Source organism: Ceratotherium simum, chromosome 10 (assembly GCF_057802395.1).
Source record: "Ceratotherium simum simum isolate JZ-2026a chromosome 10, ASM5780239v1, whole genome shotgun sequence".
Taxonomy (NCBI): Eukaryota; Metazoa; Chordata; class Mammalia; order Perissodactyla; family Rhinocerotidae; genus Ceratotherium; species Ceratotherium simum.
Genome location: NC_141909.1, coordinates 68,273,964 through 68,294,241, shown reverse-complemented (window position 1 = coordinate 68,294,241; position 20,278 = coordinate 68,273,964). Strand labels below are relative to the sequence as shown.

Below are 20,278 nucleotides of genomic sequence, written 5' to 3'. Positions count from 1 at the left end.
TTCTGTACACATGTGTCTCAAGCAAACAAGAACTCACAGAGAGAGGTCTCTTGGCCAGATATGACTTGGCACCCTCTGAGAACTTTCTGTTCTACCTGCCTTGAATTTCTAAGACTTGAGCAGCCCTGGAAAAGCCTTCATTTGTGAGAAGCTACGGCAAAACTCACTTTCACTTCTTTCCGAGTGAGTAGACATGCTGAAAATTATTAAACCGCCATCACTTCAGATTTTAGGACATACAAACAAAATGATGGCATCCCTTTGAAAAGTACATACTTTACCAACATAAAGAAATATTTATGTATTTAAAACATGTATAATGAAAGGGATTTCACCAAGAATACTGAAATTAGGTAGCTAATTTTTATTACTATGTTCTGAGAAAGAAAATAGAGATTTTAGAGTTGTTTAAAAAAGAAATTCCCAAATGCAAATAAATATTCAAAACCATCAGCTGAGATCATTATTTCCTTAACAATTGCAAACACCATGTTACCCTATGCTGCTTAAAAACAAAAAAAACCAAACCTATGTAAAGCAGCTGATTGGGAAGAAGAGGAGGAAGAAGGGAAATAGACTAGAAGAATCTATTTTAAGATTCACAGGCATGATCAGAAGGGTTACGAGGAGGAAAAGGCAAAAAAATAATTAGTAATTAAGGATGAATTGTTTACTTTCTGGTATCTCTCAAGCAAATCTCTAAAAGGGAATAGAGGGGGTCCTGGTTACAGCTTTTCTCTTTGGGAAACAAAGATTTCTAGTCCTTAAATAATGCCACAGGGGTAGACACTCCCAAAGTATCTTTTTAGTCTATTAGATGAGTGGTTCTCGGATTTTAGTTTTCATCAACCGTTAAAATTAAAAAATAAAAACACAAAACTTTGGGGGACCAGTAAAGGATTGACAACATTAGATCTGAACATGAAAAACAATGAGAGAGGTACTATCTCCCAATACCATTTTGTTGTAACAATTTACTAAGATCACCACAATTTTAACACCAAATAAAGTATGGAAAACAATCTTAGAATATAAATTGTATACTATGTAGCCTTAAAAATACTCATTGCACTGTATTTTTCTCATTTCACTGCAGATCAGTGAAATCCATACGACAGCACTGGCCAGTAGGCCCTCAGTCTTCACTTGGCCAAGGTAGCAGACATGTAAGTGAAGGCCTTTTGGACGAGACCCATCCACCAGCCCATCTGATCAAGCCCAAAACCCCATCATCTTCCCACTGATCTTCAGCAGATAATGGAGGCCATTTGGCAGAACTTGTTCAACTTCCTCCTCCTTTCTGGTCTCCATCAAAAGACTCACCTTTATCCACACTTAGCTTTAGCTCCTTCTCTCTATTTTCAGTACAAGAGGAATTCTTTCACCTGGTTCTAGATTCCATAGCCTTCTGCTGCCTCAAGAATAGGCTAAATCCATCACCAACCCCCCTTACCAGCTGGAGGGGATTAAAATCCTTTGACATCTCTCCCACTGAGAGGTGGGGTCTATGTACCCTTCCCTCGGATCTGGGTATGCTCTGTGACCGCTTTGACCAATAGCATATTGTAGAAGTGGCACCAGACCAGTTTCTGGTCCCAGGCCTTAAGAGACTGGCAGCTTCTTCTTTCTGTCTCTTGGAACACTCTCTCTAGGAGCCCTGGGCTGCCACGTGAGAAGTCCCACAACCCTGAGAGTATCATGTTGGAGAAGCTTCAGTTGACAGCCCCAGCTGAGCTTAGCCTTCCAGCCATCCCTGCAAAGGCTCCAGATGTAACGCCTTGGACTTTCCTGACTAGACCATCCACTGGCTGAACACTGCCAACTAACCCCAGTAAATGTCATGCAGGCAGAAGAATCGCCTAGCTGAGCCCTGCTCAAACTGCTAACCCATAAAACCATGTATCAAGCCAATAAATTTTGGTTTCATTTTTCACACAGCCATAGATAACCAGAACATAAGTATCCTCAAGACCTCTGTCTCTCTTCCAGCTCTATTCTTCTGGAATATAAATATAAACATATTCAAGTCTGGCCCAGTCTTATCAAAATTTCTCATTTTACCCTAAATTCCCTTTTACGTACCACACACCTTCATTTTTCTCTTTCCTTTCATCTATGCTCCCATGATTCATTTTCCATCTTTCTGCAATGGTGCTTCTTCCCTAACCATGCCAATGAAATTATTTTTGCCAAGATGAATGACATTTAGGTTTTGTTAAATACAGACAGTCAATGATCAGTTCCTACCTTACTTGATATCTGTGTCACGTGATACTCCTGAACATTCAATTCCTTTAGGAAACCCTCTTCTCCCCTGGTCTCCTCAATAGCACTCCATCTTGGTTTTCTTCTTACCTTCCCAGTAACTCTTTCTTTCTCCCCTGATTTCTTCTCTGCTGCCTGTACCTTAAATATTGAGATTTTCTCTAAGGTTCTTTTGTCCACTTATCTCTTCCCTAAATGATTTTCAAAGTCATCATATCCATCCCTACATCCACTGCTTCAAATAGATGCTGTATCATGAGAGCTCAAGCCTCTATTTCTAGCCTAGATCTTTCTCTGGAACCTACGGGCCAACTCCTGACTGGACAGCTCCATTTAAACCAGGAGGTGTTCAAACTCAACAACAGAAAAATTCACCTCCCACTGCCAGACTGCCATTCTACTGTACTTCCCAGTCAGTTGATGGTTTCAATATCTACTTGGAAGTTACACTTGACTCCTCCTTCAGCCATGCTCATACTGATTCTATCTACTTAATATCTCTGGAATTGGCTTATTCCTTACTATCCCATTTCTAACCCCATAGTTCAGGATTTCATCATTTCTTATTGCAGACTCCACTGACCTCCAGATTCAATTCACTCTCTAACATCCTGCTAGAATGTTCATTATCATATCATTCCTTTGCTAAAATCCTTCAGTGCCCCACTCCAATGGTTCAGATTCAAATTCAAATTCCTTAACATGACATACCCAGCCCTTACCTACTACCTCTCATCTGTTGCCTCTTCCCATTCATGCCCTTAGAGTATATGGCGATACTTACAGTTTCATAAATTCACTGTACTTTCTTATACTACCAGCCTCTGTACCTGCTACCCCTGCCATATCCTTCCTTGACTTCTAAACCAAATTAATAGTGACTTTTTGTTTAAAGCTCAATTTAGCTACCATCTTAAGAAAGCCTTCCCTGCCCCCTCATTCTGTCTTAGGTAACTTCCCTTGTGTGTTTACTGTGTATTCTTCCTATCATGACATTTACTAAAATAGAAAATAGCTGACTTAGAAGTCTGTCTGAGCACTAGACTAAGACCTCCCTGAAGATAAAGATTTATTTTTTATCTCGGTTCTCTAATCATATTCTGGCACATAGTAGATACTCACAAATATTTGTTGAATGAGTAAATAAATGAGTGAGTGGCACGTATTTCGTTGCCAGATTTACTAATTTCAAACAGACTTTTAACAATATTACAAAAAATTATGAAAATCATCTCTTCATACAAAGGAATCATGCTTAAAAAGGGCTGTATCATAATTCACCTTCTCAGCTTTTCCTTGCTTGAATGAAGAAGAGAAATCTTTTTGTTTTTCTCGAAATCTGACAACGGAGCCTTTAGCTCAAGCCCAAAGTCATTTCTTAGAGATTCAGAGCTGGAAACGAGAAAAATCATACCGCGCATTTAAGAGGAAAATTCTCAGGCAACATTAAACAAAAAGCACTAATATACTAATCAAAGGGCCCTTCTCTAAGTCTCTTGCTTCATACAAAGGTGCAGTAAACATCAAAGCACTTTACCTTACATATTTGGTGCAGAATATTTTATTTCAAAATTTCAAAAGAATTTATCAAGATCATAAATTCAATGACTGATCAAAATTCTAAAATATACTGATAAAGAATAACAGATACAAGAGGATTAAAATATTCTGACCTTACTGATTACGACTATCCCCAATTAGCTGACTGCACCTAAAGGTGAATTACAGGAAAAAAGCACAAATGACTAGAGGGCCAAGGTACACCACTCCAACTTGATCAGTGAAGGGCAGGTTCCCTCCATTTAAAAATCTGTCATTTAATGGACATTTTTCTAGAACTTCTCCAAGCATTTTGATTGATTTTTAAAAACTATTTCCCTAAGAAACTTACAAACTAATATTATCTCTTTTATCCCAAGAGACATAACTTGGTTTGAAAATTTACTTTTATTTACAGTGGTAGGATTCTGAAGAAAAACAAAGAAAGACTCAAGATGAGGAGGGCTCAAAAAGTAGTTGGAAGTAATACAAGAAAATCACCAAGCCTTCCAAAACCCTTCCCAACCTCATATCCCAGATAAGGTTTAATATGGTATACTCAGGCGTCCCTTAACAATGGGGATATGTTCTGAAAAATGAGTTGTGAGGCAATTTCGTTATTGTATGAACATCATAGAGTGTACTTACACAAACCTAGATGGTATAGCCTACTACACACCTAGGCTTTATGGTACAAATCTTATGGGGCCACCATCATATATGTGGTGTATCGATGACCAAAATGTTGTTATGTGGTGCATGACTATACATCTCTTTGAGATTAAAATGTTAAATAAGATCAAGAAAGCCGTTGATATCTCTACTACTTAAATGAGTGCATCTTTGGTTTAACCACTCTTACTGGTTGCCAGGTCTCTTCCTTGTTCAAAATAGTAGACAGTCACATTTCTACAAATAGTTGGTCGCATTCTACAGATTCTGGAAGTGACTAACTCAAAATTCCCACCATCATCACCCATATCCTCAGCAGTTATGCTCTATTTAAAACTTCCTTGTAAATCAGCTTAAAGTGAAGGGAAGAAATTCATGGAAATTGTATTTTTATAAGCATACAATGCTAGCATTGGAAGGGTCTGACCCCCAGTTCAAATGCCTATTCAATGCAGGCTTGAATGCCAGTTCTAATATCTCTGAGAGAGAAAGACAGAGAGAGAGAGACCTTTTTTAAGGGTTGATTCCAATAATTGGGGGAATAGGTTCATGAGTTCAAAAAAGACCTCAGGGAGAAGTATAGTGGTAGATGGATAACAGCTGAGGCTGCTCTTTTCTTTTTAAATAGAGGTTATATGTAAAAGTTTTGTTTGAAGAAAAGATTCCACTGTTTTAAAAACATTTGAACACCACTGCTATTATTTAACTTTGATTAGTGTTAACCCAGAGACTCCTTTAACACATCCAGTGATGGGGAACTTACTCCCTTATAATTCACCCTGCTCCCCTGTGGTCAACCATGATTGTTAGGAAATGCTTCCTTACATTGAGTTGAATATGTCTGTGATGTGTACCCATAGTCCCAGCTCAGGATCTGAAATACAGAAAAAGTTGCATCCCTTTTCCACAAAACAGCCTCTTCTTTCTTTTGTATCACCCACCAGCACTTGAGCTACTGTTCCACCATCACTAAGTTCTCCAGAAATTTTTTTGATGAAATATATACAGTAAAAATTGCTATTATGAAAAAGTGAAAAAAACTAACCAAGCAAATAGATCAGTAGAAAAATATCCCAGGTGTTCACTGCAGGACTTCTGCAGGGGCAATCCAAGTTCTTCAGGCTTCACAGAATTTTCATTCTTAACTGAAAGTTTTAAAAGGGGGACCATTTTAATTCTAAAATCACTGGTGGGGATGATGTTAATCACACATACAAGCCCTAATCAAAAGCAGTTGTCACTTTTTACTCAATACATTTTACAAAACAGTATTTTTAAAATAGAAAGCAATTTATAGATTTCCCAGCCTGTGAAGCATAAAACCACCCAGGTTAGAAAGCAAAATTGAAATACTACATACTATTTACCCCAGGACATCCTCTTTCAATCAGATTCTAGTAACTTAGCGATAGGTATGCTTAAAACACATTCAACTGAGTTTACTTATTAAGATCTTATTTATAGGTAAATGGCAGAGACAGAAAATATGCATGAGTCTTCAGTAAGCAGCTGCATTGTCAAAATACAGCATCTGATGGTTTTGCTGGTTTTTGGGTTTTTTTGCAGCTGCTCATCCTCAGAGCAAAGATGAGATGACTAGAAGCTGACACGGTTATGACCAACGGGAAGGGTGCGAGACAGGTGGTGATGAGCAGCTGCTCTATTTCCACTGAGAACCCGATAAGAAGAGGTAGCAGAAAGGATTTTAGTCACCACGGTTAGCCATTTCCAGGAAGAACTCTGACACTGCAGGGGCTGGGAGCCACTGGAATGTTACCAAACAGACTCACTAATCTTCCCTGAAGATTAAAAAAGAACATTAAAAAAAGGAAGGGTGTACTAAATCCTGTATCATCTGGAGTATGAGCCTATACAGAATAACCCTGAACATGTCTTTCAGGCCTATTTTAAGAAAAATTTCATCTTAATTTCAAAAGATTTCCTAACTGGTATCCCAGGCCTAGAAAAACCATAAATTGTCATTGACCAACAATGATTCCAGGAGAATTTAATTCCAAAAATTGGAGTCTGTCCTTTTACAAGCCAAATTAAAGCTAATTTAATTAGCTCAAGTGCTTAAATGCTGGTGATATGCATAATACAATATAGGAGAAGAGTTTAGAGATGTGAGGTCTAATTGAAGGTTTGACACTAATTATCTGTGTCTAAAAATCTAAAACAGAAGAGATAACCACCCTATTAACTTAAAGAAGCAAAATAATTTACATGCAAGTGTTTTGCAAAACGGAAAGTACGATAGGATTAAAGGTTAGTGGCCCCTGCTTTTAGACAATCATACAACGACATAGCAGGATTAATTCCATTTTAATGACTAAGAAATGATGGTGGTAGCTAGGCCACCAAACACAAAGTAACACAATCTCTCTACTAAAAAAAAAAAATAACCCGTGCCTACCACCCCACTGTATTTGTCCCTGTGCAACACATTTTAAACCCTGAAGACGTAAACTTTTTCTTCACAGGTAGAGAACATATGTTTCCCTTTATTTTATTTACACTTGTTTTCTTCAGACTGTGATTAACAGGGATTACATGTTCCTTACAGTACACAGCATACAGTTAATCCTTAGCAAATAAAAGGCATTAAGTGGAAAACCAACCATAAAAGTTATAAATATAGTTTTTGTAGAATTTTAATTAGAATTTTTCAAACTTTTGGAAATTTGTTTTTCACTCACCAGTATTTGAGAAATATGTTTTCCAGTATTTTACCACAAGACTCATTTTTTCCGTTGTCAGTGGTTCAGTTAAAGTAATATCAGCTCTGTGCCCTGAAATACAACCTAAGAATCTTTGCATTAAATACTGACCTTATGATTTCTATTTGGAGAAAAAAACAAATAATGTATCCAATAGGCACATACCTTTAAAATTTTCAGGGATTATAAAAACAAACAGCAAATGTGTATTTTTCTTCTCACCAAATCTGAGAGGGGGGAAAAAGAAAAAAGTTAAAATGAGTAAAATCATCATTCAAAAAATTGGGATTCAATAGTTTAGCTTATTAGGAACTAAACTAGAGTGATTTTCTTTACTTCTTTAGAATTTAAAATGGAAATTTAGTAAAAGTAGCATCTCAAATCAGGGAAGGAAAAGATAGACTTTTTTTTTTTTTTTTTTTTTTTTTTTACAACTTATAAGGAAAAGAGACTATATTTTTATTTCATACAATTGCATAAGGAGAATTCTGAAGTGTGTGGCTGGGGTGGACAGTAAAGATTGAGAAATACAAGGGAAAGAGATACTCTCCTCAAACTAATATTTACTCTGTTTAAAGCTTTATTTATAACAGATGCTTAAGGTTCTCTATTTTAGTTGAATAGGCAAGGAAATCCAAATTCTGAGTCTTGAGTCAAACCCATGGCTGCTCTGAGCAGGAGTTCACTCTGTTGATAAGAGCAGTCTTTTTGTGATTCCCACCTCTGGCCCTCTAATGCCTGGTTCTTTACAACTGGGGAAGGGACAAGTGAGAGAATAGGAGACTTTTTAAAAATAAACCTTTAATTTTAGAATAATTTTATACTTACCAAAAAAAATGAAAATACTAGAGAGTTCCCATATATCCCAAACCCAATTTCCTGTACTGCTAATATCTTACATTAGTATGGCATATTTCTCACAATTAATGAGCCAATATTGATACTTTATTACTAATTTAAGTTCATACTTTATTCAGATTTCCTTAGTCTTTATGTAATGTCCTCCTCTCTTTTCTATTCCAGGATCCCATCCAAGATACCAATTACATTTAGTCATCATGTCTCCTCAGGCTCTGCAGGATTTTGACACTTTTGCTGACCTTGTTTTTGATGATCCTGACAGTTTTGAGGATACTGCTCAGGTAGTAGGTAGAATGTAACTTTTATATTTGCTTAAAAAAAAATGAGCCTAACTCTTATCCAGATTCTTGATCTAACTACCAGTTTATAAGAAATTTAAGGAAAAGAATATTTTAAAGAAGGCTATGGGGATGAAATCAGCAAAATCCAGAATGTGGGAAATTCTATAAGACAAATGACCCTTTTTGAAACATATGTAAACAGGGCCAGCCCCGATGGCCTAGTGGTTAAGTTCGGTGCACTCCACTTCAGCAGCCCAGGTTCGGCTCCCAGGTGCAGACCTACACCACTCGTCTGTTAGTGGTCATGCTGTGGTGGGGGCTCACGTACAAAAAGAGGAAGATTGGCAGTGGATATTAGCTCAAGGTGAATCTTCCTTAGCAAAAAAATAAAAATAAAAAAAATAACAAAACATATATAAACAAAGAGCAAGACAAAAAGAAAAATAAAAACAGAAAGAGAAGGGAACATTGAATCCCGATTTGTATAAACTCCCAGTTTAAAAAAGAAATCATAAGATAAACTAGAGAAATTTGAATACTAATTCGATATTTGACAATATTAAGGAATTGTTATTAATTATTAGGTATGATATTGGTACTGTAGTTATTATTTTAAAGACTCCTTATCTTAGACAGTACCTATTAAAGTATTTATGGATGAAAAGAAACGATGTCTTAGACTTGCTTTAAAGTAATCCACCAGTGAGCAGGGTTGGGAGGGTGGGGAAGGAGGTGAGGGAGAGAGTAGAGATGAAACAAGACTGGCCATCTATTGATAACTATTAAAATGGCATTGTGGGTACACAGAAGTTCATTATTCTATTCTCGCTACTTTTATATGTTTGAAAATTTCCAAAATAAAACTTTAAGAAAATTGTGGCATTATTGTTAACTATACTTAGGAGTTCAATAAGTTGGAATTTCTGATAATTTGATGGATAATAAGTGTTGGCATTAGCTAAAAGAAAATGATTTTCCAAGGAGAATATTACTGTGAACCAGATTTTAAAGAGAACAGCTAAAACTGCTTAAGAAAAACAAACTATTCTTAAATACATAAAGCATCATTTATTAGTATGTGATTACATGTAGTTATTATCTATTCCTTAAAACAAGACCTGGAAGAACCCCCACTGCATAATATTGTTAGGTTATCTTATACATGCATTTGAAAGCAAATATATATTATTCTATATTCCAAGTTACATTATATATAATTTATATATCTGACTCATCTATATAGAGAAACTACTCTGTACTAGGCTCTAGAGGATATCGTGAACAGACAGACAGAAAGACAAGGTCCCTGCTCTCATGGATGATTTCTTGGGGAGGACAATGAACAAATTACCGTAGATAATTAATCAAGTGGCCAAATATGTGCCCGGTGCTGTGAAGGAAAGGTGTATGGTCCAACGGGAGCACATACCTGGGCACCAACGTGCTCTGCCGCCTCGGGGAGACTTCCAGGCAGAAATGCCTCAGCGGCTGGCTAGGAGCTAGCCACAAGAAAGGCAGGGACTGGGAGGAGGGCAGGAAGCAGATAAGCAACAAAGTACATTCTGGGCAAAGGGAAGAGCAGGTGCACAGGCCCTGAAGTGTAGAGAACAGGTGAGTCTGAGAAAGTGAAAGAAGTTCAAGACGGCCCTAGCACAGAGCATCTGATGGGGACACATGAGACCAGAGAGGTAGGTAGCGCTGGAGTCTATTACAGTAGGCCTTTTAGGCCAAATTAAAGATTTGTTATTTAATTAAAATGGGCAATGAGAAACTACTAAGCTTGGGAGTAACATGGTTATATTTGCATTTTAGAAAGACCACTCTGCCTCTGGTAGGATGGATTGACAGAGGGTGGTGCAGGGTGGATGTGAGAGACCATACTGCAGTTATCCAGGCAAGGGCTGATGGTAGAGAATAGTAACATATCCGAGAACTGCCTCTAAAAAATAAATAATTCAGAAAATTTACTAAGTTAGTCACTTCAAAAAAGCAGGATATTGCTAAAATTCACCCAATTGAGGTCTATTCAGGCTTGATTCTGTTCTATGAATTCTGAGGAGTTTGGGCTGAAAGAGAAAAAAGGAAAGAATGAATGATTTCTATGAGGAAATAAGAAGCTCAGGCAGAATTACCTCCACCGAAATAGGCATCTGTGGGAGGGAGGATAGGATTTGACCAGCAGACTGAATGTGGTGGTAAGAGAGGCACATTAGGATATTGGTGTGGTGGCACTGTGGGAATGGAGTGCTAAAAAGGATGCCTGCCACAATGTAAGCACTTCATATACGTTTTTTAATGTATACGATGATGAAAAAGTGTGGGGTTTAGGAGGTATGGAAAATAGGACGAGGAAGAGGATCTTCTGAAGATAACAGGAAGAGAGGCGGAAGAGAAATGTGGACTGAACAGATAGGATCGTTGAAAGAAACTTATTAGGTAGTTCAGTCCAACTTTTGAAATAAAAAATACTTTGTAGATTCACAAAAAGTAAATTTTCATAAGTTAAAATACTCTAGAATTAAAGAATTAAAACCAGATTCTTTGCTTTTAGAAATAATCCTGTGTCTATTTTTTAAAATTTTATAAGTTGATTTTACTGACATGAAAATAAATTGGACTTTGATATATGGATTTACATGCCCTGATGACTTTCAAATTTCAAGCCTTACATCAGACAGAGTTGGAATTCCTGGATTTCTGTCATTAGCACAGAGTCAATTACCAACCCAAACACTTCCCCTGCCAGTCAAACCCTAACCGTAGAGCTGGACAGGAACTCCAGTGATCAATAGAGTTCCCAGAATCCAGCTCTCTGGTCTGAAGCTCAGTGCTCATTTACATTCTCCACAAATCAATAAGCTAAAAGAGTTCCTAGTTTTCAGGATCACCGAAAAAAGGTCCTCTTTCTAATGAAATGGAAATGTTCCTTAAAACAAAACTAAGCAACACAAAAACAAAACAAAAACCTCCTTTATTCGCCCCAACTAATACCACTTCTTCTTCCATACACCAAAACCAAATTGCAGGTTCTGAGACCTTATGAGTACCTTTCTCAATTGAAGTCTCTTGGGTTTTAAAAATTTGCAATTCATTGGGGGACAATTCACTTCTCCTCATATTTCACAGAATACATGTTTAAATGTCATGATGGTTCCTGAGACTATACGCCACATACGAAATTAGATATTGATATTCTAGTGTCCATTCCTATGCCTGTCTCCGTACTCTCTGGAACTGGAGGCGGCCATAAGCTCAGACTGCAGCAGGGCCCATTCCCAATCTTGCCCCCATCCCCAGGTCTGGTCTCTCGTAGCTGAAAAAAAAATGATTATATAAAAGTCTTTTGAGCTGAGTTGTACACTTTGCTGATTAAAGAACCTCAGGAAAGTCCTTGCCTCTGCAATTTATCATCTAATAAGAGGACTAACGGGTTCTTATAAGACCATATGAAGCCAGAGGAAATTTTTAGAGCCACAGGACTTCAAAGGACAAAAGCCAGTGTCATATTTGGGTTGTGGCCATCTTGAGTACAGTTATCCATTATGCTGTCTATGGGCCCAATGCAGCCACACTAACCTGGTGTGGCCTAGTTGGGACTTATAACAAATAATGTTATTTGTTATTTACCTAATTAAAACAACCATTTTCAGTAATAAAATTGAGAGTTTTACCATAAATATGAAAACACTGAGTTCACTTGCTATTAATAGGACACCTGTGATAAAATGCAGTGAGTCCTGCGAGTTTCTTCTGGTCAACAGTGACGGTTGGTGTGCCCTGCTGCCACTATGCTGTTTGTCAGAAGAGCTCCTACTGTGAACCTCCTAAGTCAGGTTCACCACATGACATGTTAGAAATGATAAAGATCTAGAATTTTCCTCAGTTCCTATTTACACCCACCATTGGTTTACAGAATAATGTTAGTAAAACTACTTAGACGTTTTGTTGTTATTGTGTTTATTGTCAAGTACTCAGGGGACAAGGTCATGCAAACTGACTAATAAGATTTACTGAGCTGCACTGTCAAGTCAAGGATGTTTTGGAACTGGGGACATGAAGGGACAATTTTTTAGATCCCTGTGGCTCACAAGATTGCATTTTCTTAGGGAAGTAATAAGTTAACTGATCAGACAATGGAAACTACGTGGGTAAAAATGAAATCAGATCCAAACTCGATTTGCAGACTAAGCAGACAGAACCACATTCTGCATTCCTTTCCTATTGCTGAACTGCCCTGAGCTCGTGAGAATCACAGAACTGTAAGAACTGTAGAGACATTTCACAGAATGGAAAATCACAATTTCAGACAGGATCCATACAACGCCGATGAGTTTGAAACATACTTTAATTTTCTGTATCTGCCTTTGGAAAATAAAGTGTCAGGATGTGTCTGAATTATCAAGTATCTGCCCTTTGAGTATGGCTCAATTTTGAGAACTGACTTAAGCCAGGAGTCAAATATCCCTGGAATTCTGGTCAAATATCCCTGGAATTCTGGAGCCAACATCTGAATCCAAGGCTATCTTAAAATGTTTTACCACTGGGTAGTGTTTGAGTTCATCCGGCTCAACAAAAATGTGTTCATGAAATGAAACCAAGTTGGGGAGTATTATTAGGAATGTTAACCTATAACTGAGATGTGCTATAATTCTCGAGAATGTCAGTCTGTAAAGTATCAATATTTTTACGAATGATTAAAATTTATCAATAATTAGCTCCAAGCTGAAAAACAGTTTTTCTATAAAAACAAATTTAAGAATCTTTTTAAGAAGGCTGCTTACATTTTATTCTAAAATAAGCTTGTTATTATAGCTACCAGGCTATACTTCACTCTTATTTTCAATACAAATCCATGTATCTTAAGATATATAGATTTGTGATCATGTGCTCTAATACTGAAAATAAGTGTGGACACTTCTACTCTACAGTAAGTTGCTCACTCACTGGCAGGGCACATAAAGTGCCCAGAGAGAGAAAAGTAGGTAAATAGTTGCACATTTTCCTAGACTTATCCAGATTTTGAGATATCACAAAACAATAACAAAGTCTAAGAGAAAAAAAAAATCTACAACACACAACAGAAGAAAAGCTGAACCAAGTCTCTTCATTTTGGTTTAGTCAATAAATGTTAGCCCAAACTCAAAGGATATAGTGCTTTAGGAAAGATAAAGTTTAAATGCCTTATAAATGGGGCAGGATGTTTATAGGACATATAAAACTATAGGTTCAAAAATACAAACATATTCTACAAGGGTTTAAATAATTCATAAATCATAAACTCCTAACAGTTCTGAGGGCAAGAAAGGGAATTTCAGAGACATTTCTAGCCTCTGAGGCGAGCATCATGAAAGGCAAAGCTTCCACAAAGAAAGCTTTGTCCATTTTTCAGAGAGGAACACAAAAGCTAGAACTCGATTGTCTGCCCCAGAATGGCATTTCTCCCACTCATCCAGTCACTCACTCATACCTACAGCAAGGTACTGAGCACAACAAATTATCCTTTTTTTCTTTTCAAACAAATGCTTTTACAGCAAAATAGTAGAACTACCATATGCATGTCTGTACACTTAGTACCTTCATCTACCCTCTTTTCCTTGCTAAGAAATCTTAAGCTTTATTATTCAGAGCAAAGAAAGCAGCAGTGGGGAGAATCCACAGAGGTGAGTATCAGGACAGGAAGTTCTCTCCTTTAACCTCCTAGCTTTTAATTACTGTGACTAGACATGAAGCTTGTTCTTAAACAGAACTTTACTCTTATCCTGTTCAAAACGCAGCGTCAATAATGAGCAAATACAAAGCCTTTCCTACATTTGGAGAGGCACAGCTAGGACCCCACTCTTGGAATGAAGAGAGAGATCAGCCGCACTGATTTGTCTAGGACTCTTCCAACACCATATGTACGTTTAGTTCATCCTAAGTTTGGCAAATACTGAATCTCAGAGGTGGAAAAGAAGGGGCTTAAATACAGAGGCCAAATAATTACAGGCTTTTAGAAAGAACAGAAGGGAAAAGTAAAGAGTTCTAGTCTGAGTTTATGAAAATAAGCCATGTGGTCTCAGGCAAGTCACCTCAGCCTCAGTTTTCTAATCTGTCAAGTAGGGATGCTGAAACCCTGCTCTACCTCCCTCATAAAGCTGTTGTAAAAATTTAAAAATGTTATATAAGTGAGATATTATTATGAGCCCCTGACCAGGGGAACTCTATCTATAAGAGTTTTTTTTAAAGGTATGTAATAAAATAGGCATATCTTCAGAAGGAGGACAGTTCACAACACATTTTGGAAGTGAAATCCACTTTGAGGTAGTTTGCGTGGTTTGTCTCGAGTTCATATTCCCAGTACAAAGCCAAAAGAAATGCAGAAGACCAACTGTTCTAAGAAATCCCAGGAGCAGTGTCAGTCTGTCCGTCTCTCCTTAACAATTAACTCTGCGGCTTTGGCTTCTTGCCATTCCAACCTTTCTTTTCCCCTAACAGAATATGCCTGCTCCTTTTTATTCAGTGATCACAATATTGTCTCCGAACTTTCTCCTTTAATCTAGAAAGGTCTGTCCCATATTTATGAGAAGTCCTTACTATTCTAATATAAATAATCTACTATTTTCTACACTTTCTCTATCAAGTCTTCTCATGGAAGGGAAACAAATTCGTTCTGTCCTAACCCTGTTTAGAAACAGCCTAAATGGGTCAAAATCCTATGTAGTCAGGCAAGGAAGAACCTAACTCTCCCACCACTAGCCTCCAGATCTCCAGCGTGGAGTGGGTCAAACAGAAGCAGAACTTCTGTGGAGCTGCAAGACAAAACGAGAATATTGGAGGTGGTATTGATCCGGACTCAACAGATCCAGAGAGCTTCAGGGCTCTTTCACATCTTAAAAGACACCTTCAGGGCCGGCCCCGTGGCTTAGCGGTTAAGTGCGCGTGCTCCGCTACTAGCGGCCTGGGTTCAGATCCCGGGCGCGCACTGACGCACCGCTCCTCCAGCCATGCTGAGGCGGCGTCCCACATACAGCAACTGGACGGATGTGCAACTATGACATACAACTATCTACTGGGGCTTTGGGGAAAAAAAAAAGGAGGAGGATTGGCAATAGATGTTAGCTCAGAGCCGGTCTTCCTCAGCAAAAAGAGGAGGATTAGCATGGATGTTAGCTCAGGGCTGATCTTCCTCACAAAAAAAAAAAAAAGAGACACCTTCAGTCCACAGTTAACATGACATGGAGCTCAGAGTGCACACCTGCTTTAGTATCTGCCATAACAATTAATGAACTCTGAAGAGATGTGCCATTTTAACGACATTGTTATTAAAAAGTAGTACCTATGGGATTAAGGTAAGCACTATAGACCAAGTAAATGTCTACGAACAATGAATTCTTACACTCTCACCCACACCTATTACTTTTTAAGTTAAAATGATAATTCTTATAATAGTATGTTAAACTGGCAATAACAACATGTATGTAGATTCTGCCCATGAAAATGTCCCTCATCTTAAAAATTAAAGTAGAAATAGCATCATCTTTTAAGAATTTTTATAGAAATAGATTTTAATAAGAACTATTCTAAAGATATAGAGTCAAGGTGTTTGGAGTTTACCTAAGTAGTTTGACAGTTTCCAGCTCCTCAGCAGTTGGTAAAGACGTCATCTTCAGGAAAACCATGTCGAATGCACAGTCATTCAGAAGTGCCGCTGCCTTCTTCACATCACTAATGGTGACGGTGACTTCTCCTGTATTTGAAAAGAATTTCTGTACAACATCAGCCAGGTACTGAACGGTGACATCTCCGACTAATAGGAGGTCTATTTTTGCCTGAAAGAGAAGGAAAAAAGTAGAAGTATCACATAATTAATATTTGGGCATAGGGAAAATGTCATGTATGAGAGGATAAAATAAATAAAAGTTACAAATAACACAATGACTGACTATATAGCTGGACTGGATGGTCAATCATAAGTACCTCGGGGGCAGAAACTATTAATTTCATGTCCTCAGTACCTAGGGCAGTGAATGGATCTGAAGGTCATGCTATTTTTAAAAGTTTTGCCTAGAAATACTATTCTACAGTGGCTTTCCTGCAAGTTTCCTTCTCCTATCAACAATAGACAAGATTCTGATGGCCTAGTTTCCCATCTTCCATCCTGCTGGAAAATCTGTTTACTACTTAGAGAATTGAACTGGTGACTCTTTCAAACTATTTTTTTGACTCTCCCACCCTACTTTGATGAAACACACATTCATAGAACAGAGTAAGATCTAAATTCCTAAATCCTAAGACACACTCAAATAAAGTCCTTTATTTGAATGGAATATACATGCTACTCAAATCCTAATATTAGGAACCAAAAAGCCTCTTTATTTCCATTTGGGGATATTTTCAAGCACACTCAATTAGGAAAAATATAATTTCTATCTTCATCTTCTATTTCTCTCTGTTTTATTCTCTATAGCTACTGAACACAATCCACTGAAAATGTCAAAGAATGGGGATTCCTGAATTAATGGAAACAGTCAGTAGACAGCTGGAAATGCCACGCCATAGACAGCTCCACATGAGAAAACAGATTTTGGAGTTGACCAGAGTTGAAGCCAAAAGAAGTGAGGGAAGGAGTTGGAAATACCTTTACAAAAACAAAGGCAGCTCAACAAAGACACAACTCTGCAGGGCAGGGTGCTAGTGTAGGTGGCCCACCGTGGGGCTTCTCTCTCCCTCAACCTGGTTTCTCAAGGGTTGCTGGAAAGAACATGTGATGTGCAAGAAATCAGGAGAGTTTAAAGTAAGCAAAGCTTCTGCACTTCTCACTTCTACCTGCCTTCTAATTTTCTTCCTTCTTTTGTTTAAAAAAAAAAAAAAAGTGAGTCTTTCTTTAGCCATCTCTCAGATCCTAATTTACTCCCCTCCCTGGAGGCAACCACTGTCAACAGTTTGGTTTACACTCTTTCAGATAATTTCTATGTTGAAATTATGTAAGTATAATACACACACACACACAGATATATATAGCTTTTCTCATAAAAAGGATATTATATTTTTAAAAGTGAGTTGCTTTTCTCACTTAATACAATTTAACAATTCCTTGAAAATTCTGGTGACTGGGAACATTCTTTCTCATTTTCCAGGTTGTTTTGATTTATTCTCTTAAATATGCATTTCTATCATTTGTTGTGATCTGAGGTAGAAGGAGAATATGTGCTCATCTGTCATCTTGATCCAGTCTTCCTCATTTATGATAACAATTTATTGAACCATTCTCCTAATGCTGGATTTTGATGTTATTACAATGCTGTGATCAACATCTTTGTAAATATATCTTTGTGCAAATACACATATATACTGGAGACAAAATTGTAAGATCAGATGGTAAGTTTTTGCTTCTGTTTTTCAACTTACTGCCAAATTGTTCTCACCAAAAGATACAAAAATTTATGTCCCCACCAATAGTGTACGAGTACCCATTTCCTCAAATCCTTAATAAGACTGATTTATTTTTTTTTTCATTTTTGCCAATATGTGAGCAAAAAAACCCTCAATTTTCCTTTTCACTTGCATTTTTCGAATTAACAGTGAAGTTGAGTATCTTATTTTAGTGGCAATTTCCATTTCCATTTATTGCATACTCTATTTAGGATGCTTGCCTATTTATTACCTTTGTTCAACTTCCTTTTTGTTATTTAACTTCTTCTTGCTCTGTAGGAGTTTATATACATATTCTGGATATGAGTCACCTACTTTTTTCTAGTCTGTCATGACTTTTAACTTTGATTATAAGGTCTCTTGTCACAAATATGTGCTTCATATTTAGTAACAAATCTACCAACTGTTTCCTTTATGGCTTTCGTGAATTTTGTCCTGCTTTCAAAGCCATCTCTATTTATATTATAAAAATATGTTTTAATTGTGTATTCTAATACACTTTTATGGTGTTATTTTTTACACTTAGATTTTTATCCCATCTGGAATTTATTTGGTGATTAACATGATGTAGGTATCTAATTTCATCTTTTTCAAATGCAGAGCTAATTACCCCAATAGGATTATTGAATAATTATTGAATAGGCTAAACTTCTCTCAGTATTTTCAAATGCCATACATGTGTATATATATATGTATGTTTTTCTGGGCTTCATTCTGATCCACTGATCTATTTGCCTATTCCTGGTTAATACCACACTGTTTAATTACTAGCTCTTTATAGTATGTTTATATTTGATATAACATATGGTTCCCTCCTTGATGTTTTTCAATTTGGTTCTTAGATATTTTCCCACAATTTCTCTTTCAATAGAATTTTAGCATCAGCTTGTCAAGTTCCATAGGGAACCCTGTTAAAATTTTGATTATGATTGCATTTATTTTAAAGATTAATTAGGGAATATCATTACTGTATTAAATCTCCCCATTAAGGACTCAAGAGAATTCAGGCCTTTTATGATGTCCTTCAGTTTCATAGTTACCTTCACATAGATTCTGCATATGTCCTCATGTATTTATTGCTAGGTATTTCAAGATTTTGGCGTCATTGTGAAGGGGGTAGCTTTTCTCACAACATTTTCTGACTGATTATAGCTGACATAGAGAAATGCTAGTGATCTCTATATGAGGAATTTGCTTCAAGTACTTTATAGTACTCTCTATTTAGTTCCAATATGTTTTAGATGATTCTTCTGAATTTCCTAGGTAGATAATCATACTGGCTTCAAAAACGACATTTTTGTCCCTGTTTCCAGAATTTATGCCTTTTATTTATTGATCTTAAAGCACTGGCTAGAACATCCAAAACAATGCTGATAGCAGAAGTGACAGTGGGCATTCTTGCTTTGTTCCCGACTTTAGTGGGAATATTTCAAATGCTTTTACTACTAAATATGATATGGAAGGTTTCTGGTCAATACGCTTTATCAAGTTAAAGAAGTTTCTTTCTATTTGGAAGCTAAGAATTTTAAATCAGAAATGGGTGCTGAAATTTACCAAATGCCTTTTCACCATGATCATATTATTTTTTTTTCTCCTTTTATCTGTTAGGTAATGAATTACATTAATAGATTTCCTAATGTCAAGCCATCATTGCATTACTGGTATAAACCTACATACAATGTAGGTTTAGATTCAATTCATTCATTTTATTTTAGATTTTTGCATCTTATGTTCATAAATGAAACTGGATACAATTTTGTTGTATTGTATTATCTGTTTGGGTATCAGGGTTATGATGCCAGCCTTGAAGAATGAAATAGAAAGCTTCAATATTATTCTATGGTCTTGAATATTTCATAAAACATAGAAATTATCTGCTTCTAGGGGTTTAGGTAAAACATGTCTGTGAAATCTGGGCCCGAAGCCATTCAAAGAAGTGGTTTTAGACTACCTTTTACAACTCCTAGTGATTAACTAGTAAATTTAAGTTTTCTACTTTCTCTAAAGTGTATTTTGTTCATATATATTTTTAAAAATCCATTACATCTCTTTCCAAATGTATTAATTTTTAAATGTAAATAATATTTATTATTTGCTTTGAGTTCATCTTTTTTCCTAACTAGAGATTAATATGTAATTAAATTTTTTCTATCTTCTTTTTCTAGTAATGCTTTATTAAAGACTACAGAACTGTGTCCAATATAGTAACCAAATGTGGCTATCTAAAGTTATGTTTAACTAAAATTAAACAAAGTTTGAAATTCAGTTCAGTTACACTAGCCACATTTCAAGTGCTCAATATCCATATATGGCAAGTGGCTACCATCTCAGGCAGCAAAATTCTAGAACATTTTCATCGTTGCAGAAAGTTCTATTGGACAACACAGCCCTCCAAGTGGTACTTTGTTGTACCCTACAGATTTTGATATATATCGCATTCATGGTCATTCATTGCTCATTTGTAATTTTTTATATTTCCATTTTAACCAAAGAGTTATATTAAACACCTATATAAAGATGTTTTTAATT

At 36.6% G+C, this 20,278-nt stretch overlaps 1 protein-coding gene across 2 annotated transcripts in view; it reads right to left on the bottom strand.

Annotated features, from left to right (window-relative positions):
- SOHLH2 (spermatogenesis and oogenesis specific basic helix-loop-helix 2) overlaps positions 1-20,278 on the bottom strand; it is a 139,731-nt gene that overhangs the window by 30,644 nt on the left and 88,809 nt on the right. For both annotated transcript variants that reach the window (XM_087436194.1, XM_014791285.2), the window contains 5 exons: positions 15,932-16,146; positions 7,362-7,423; positions 7,176-7,280; positions 5,522-5,621; positions 3,547-3,657 (listed from right to left, as the gene is read on the bottom strand). In XM_087436194.1, the coding sequence (XP_087292320.1) occupies positions 3,547-3,657; positions 5,522-5,621; positions 7,176-7,280; positions 7,362-7,423; positions 15,932-16,146 (593 nt within the window). The remainder of the gene's footprint in view (positions 1-3,546; positions 3,658-5,521; positions 5,622-7,175; positions 7,281-7,361; positions 7,424-15,931; positions 16,147-20,278) is intronic.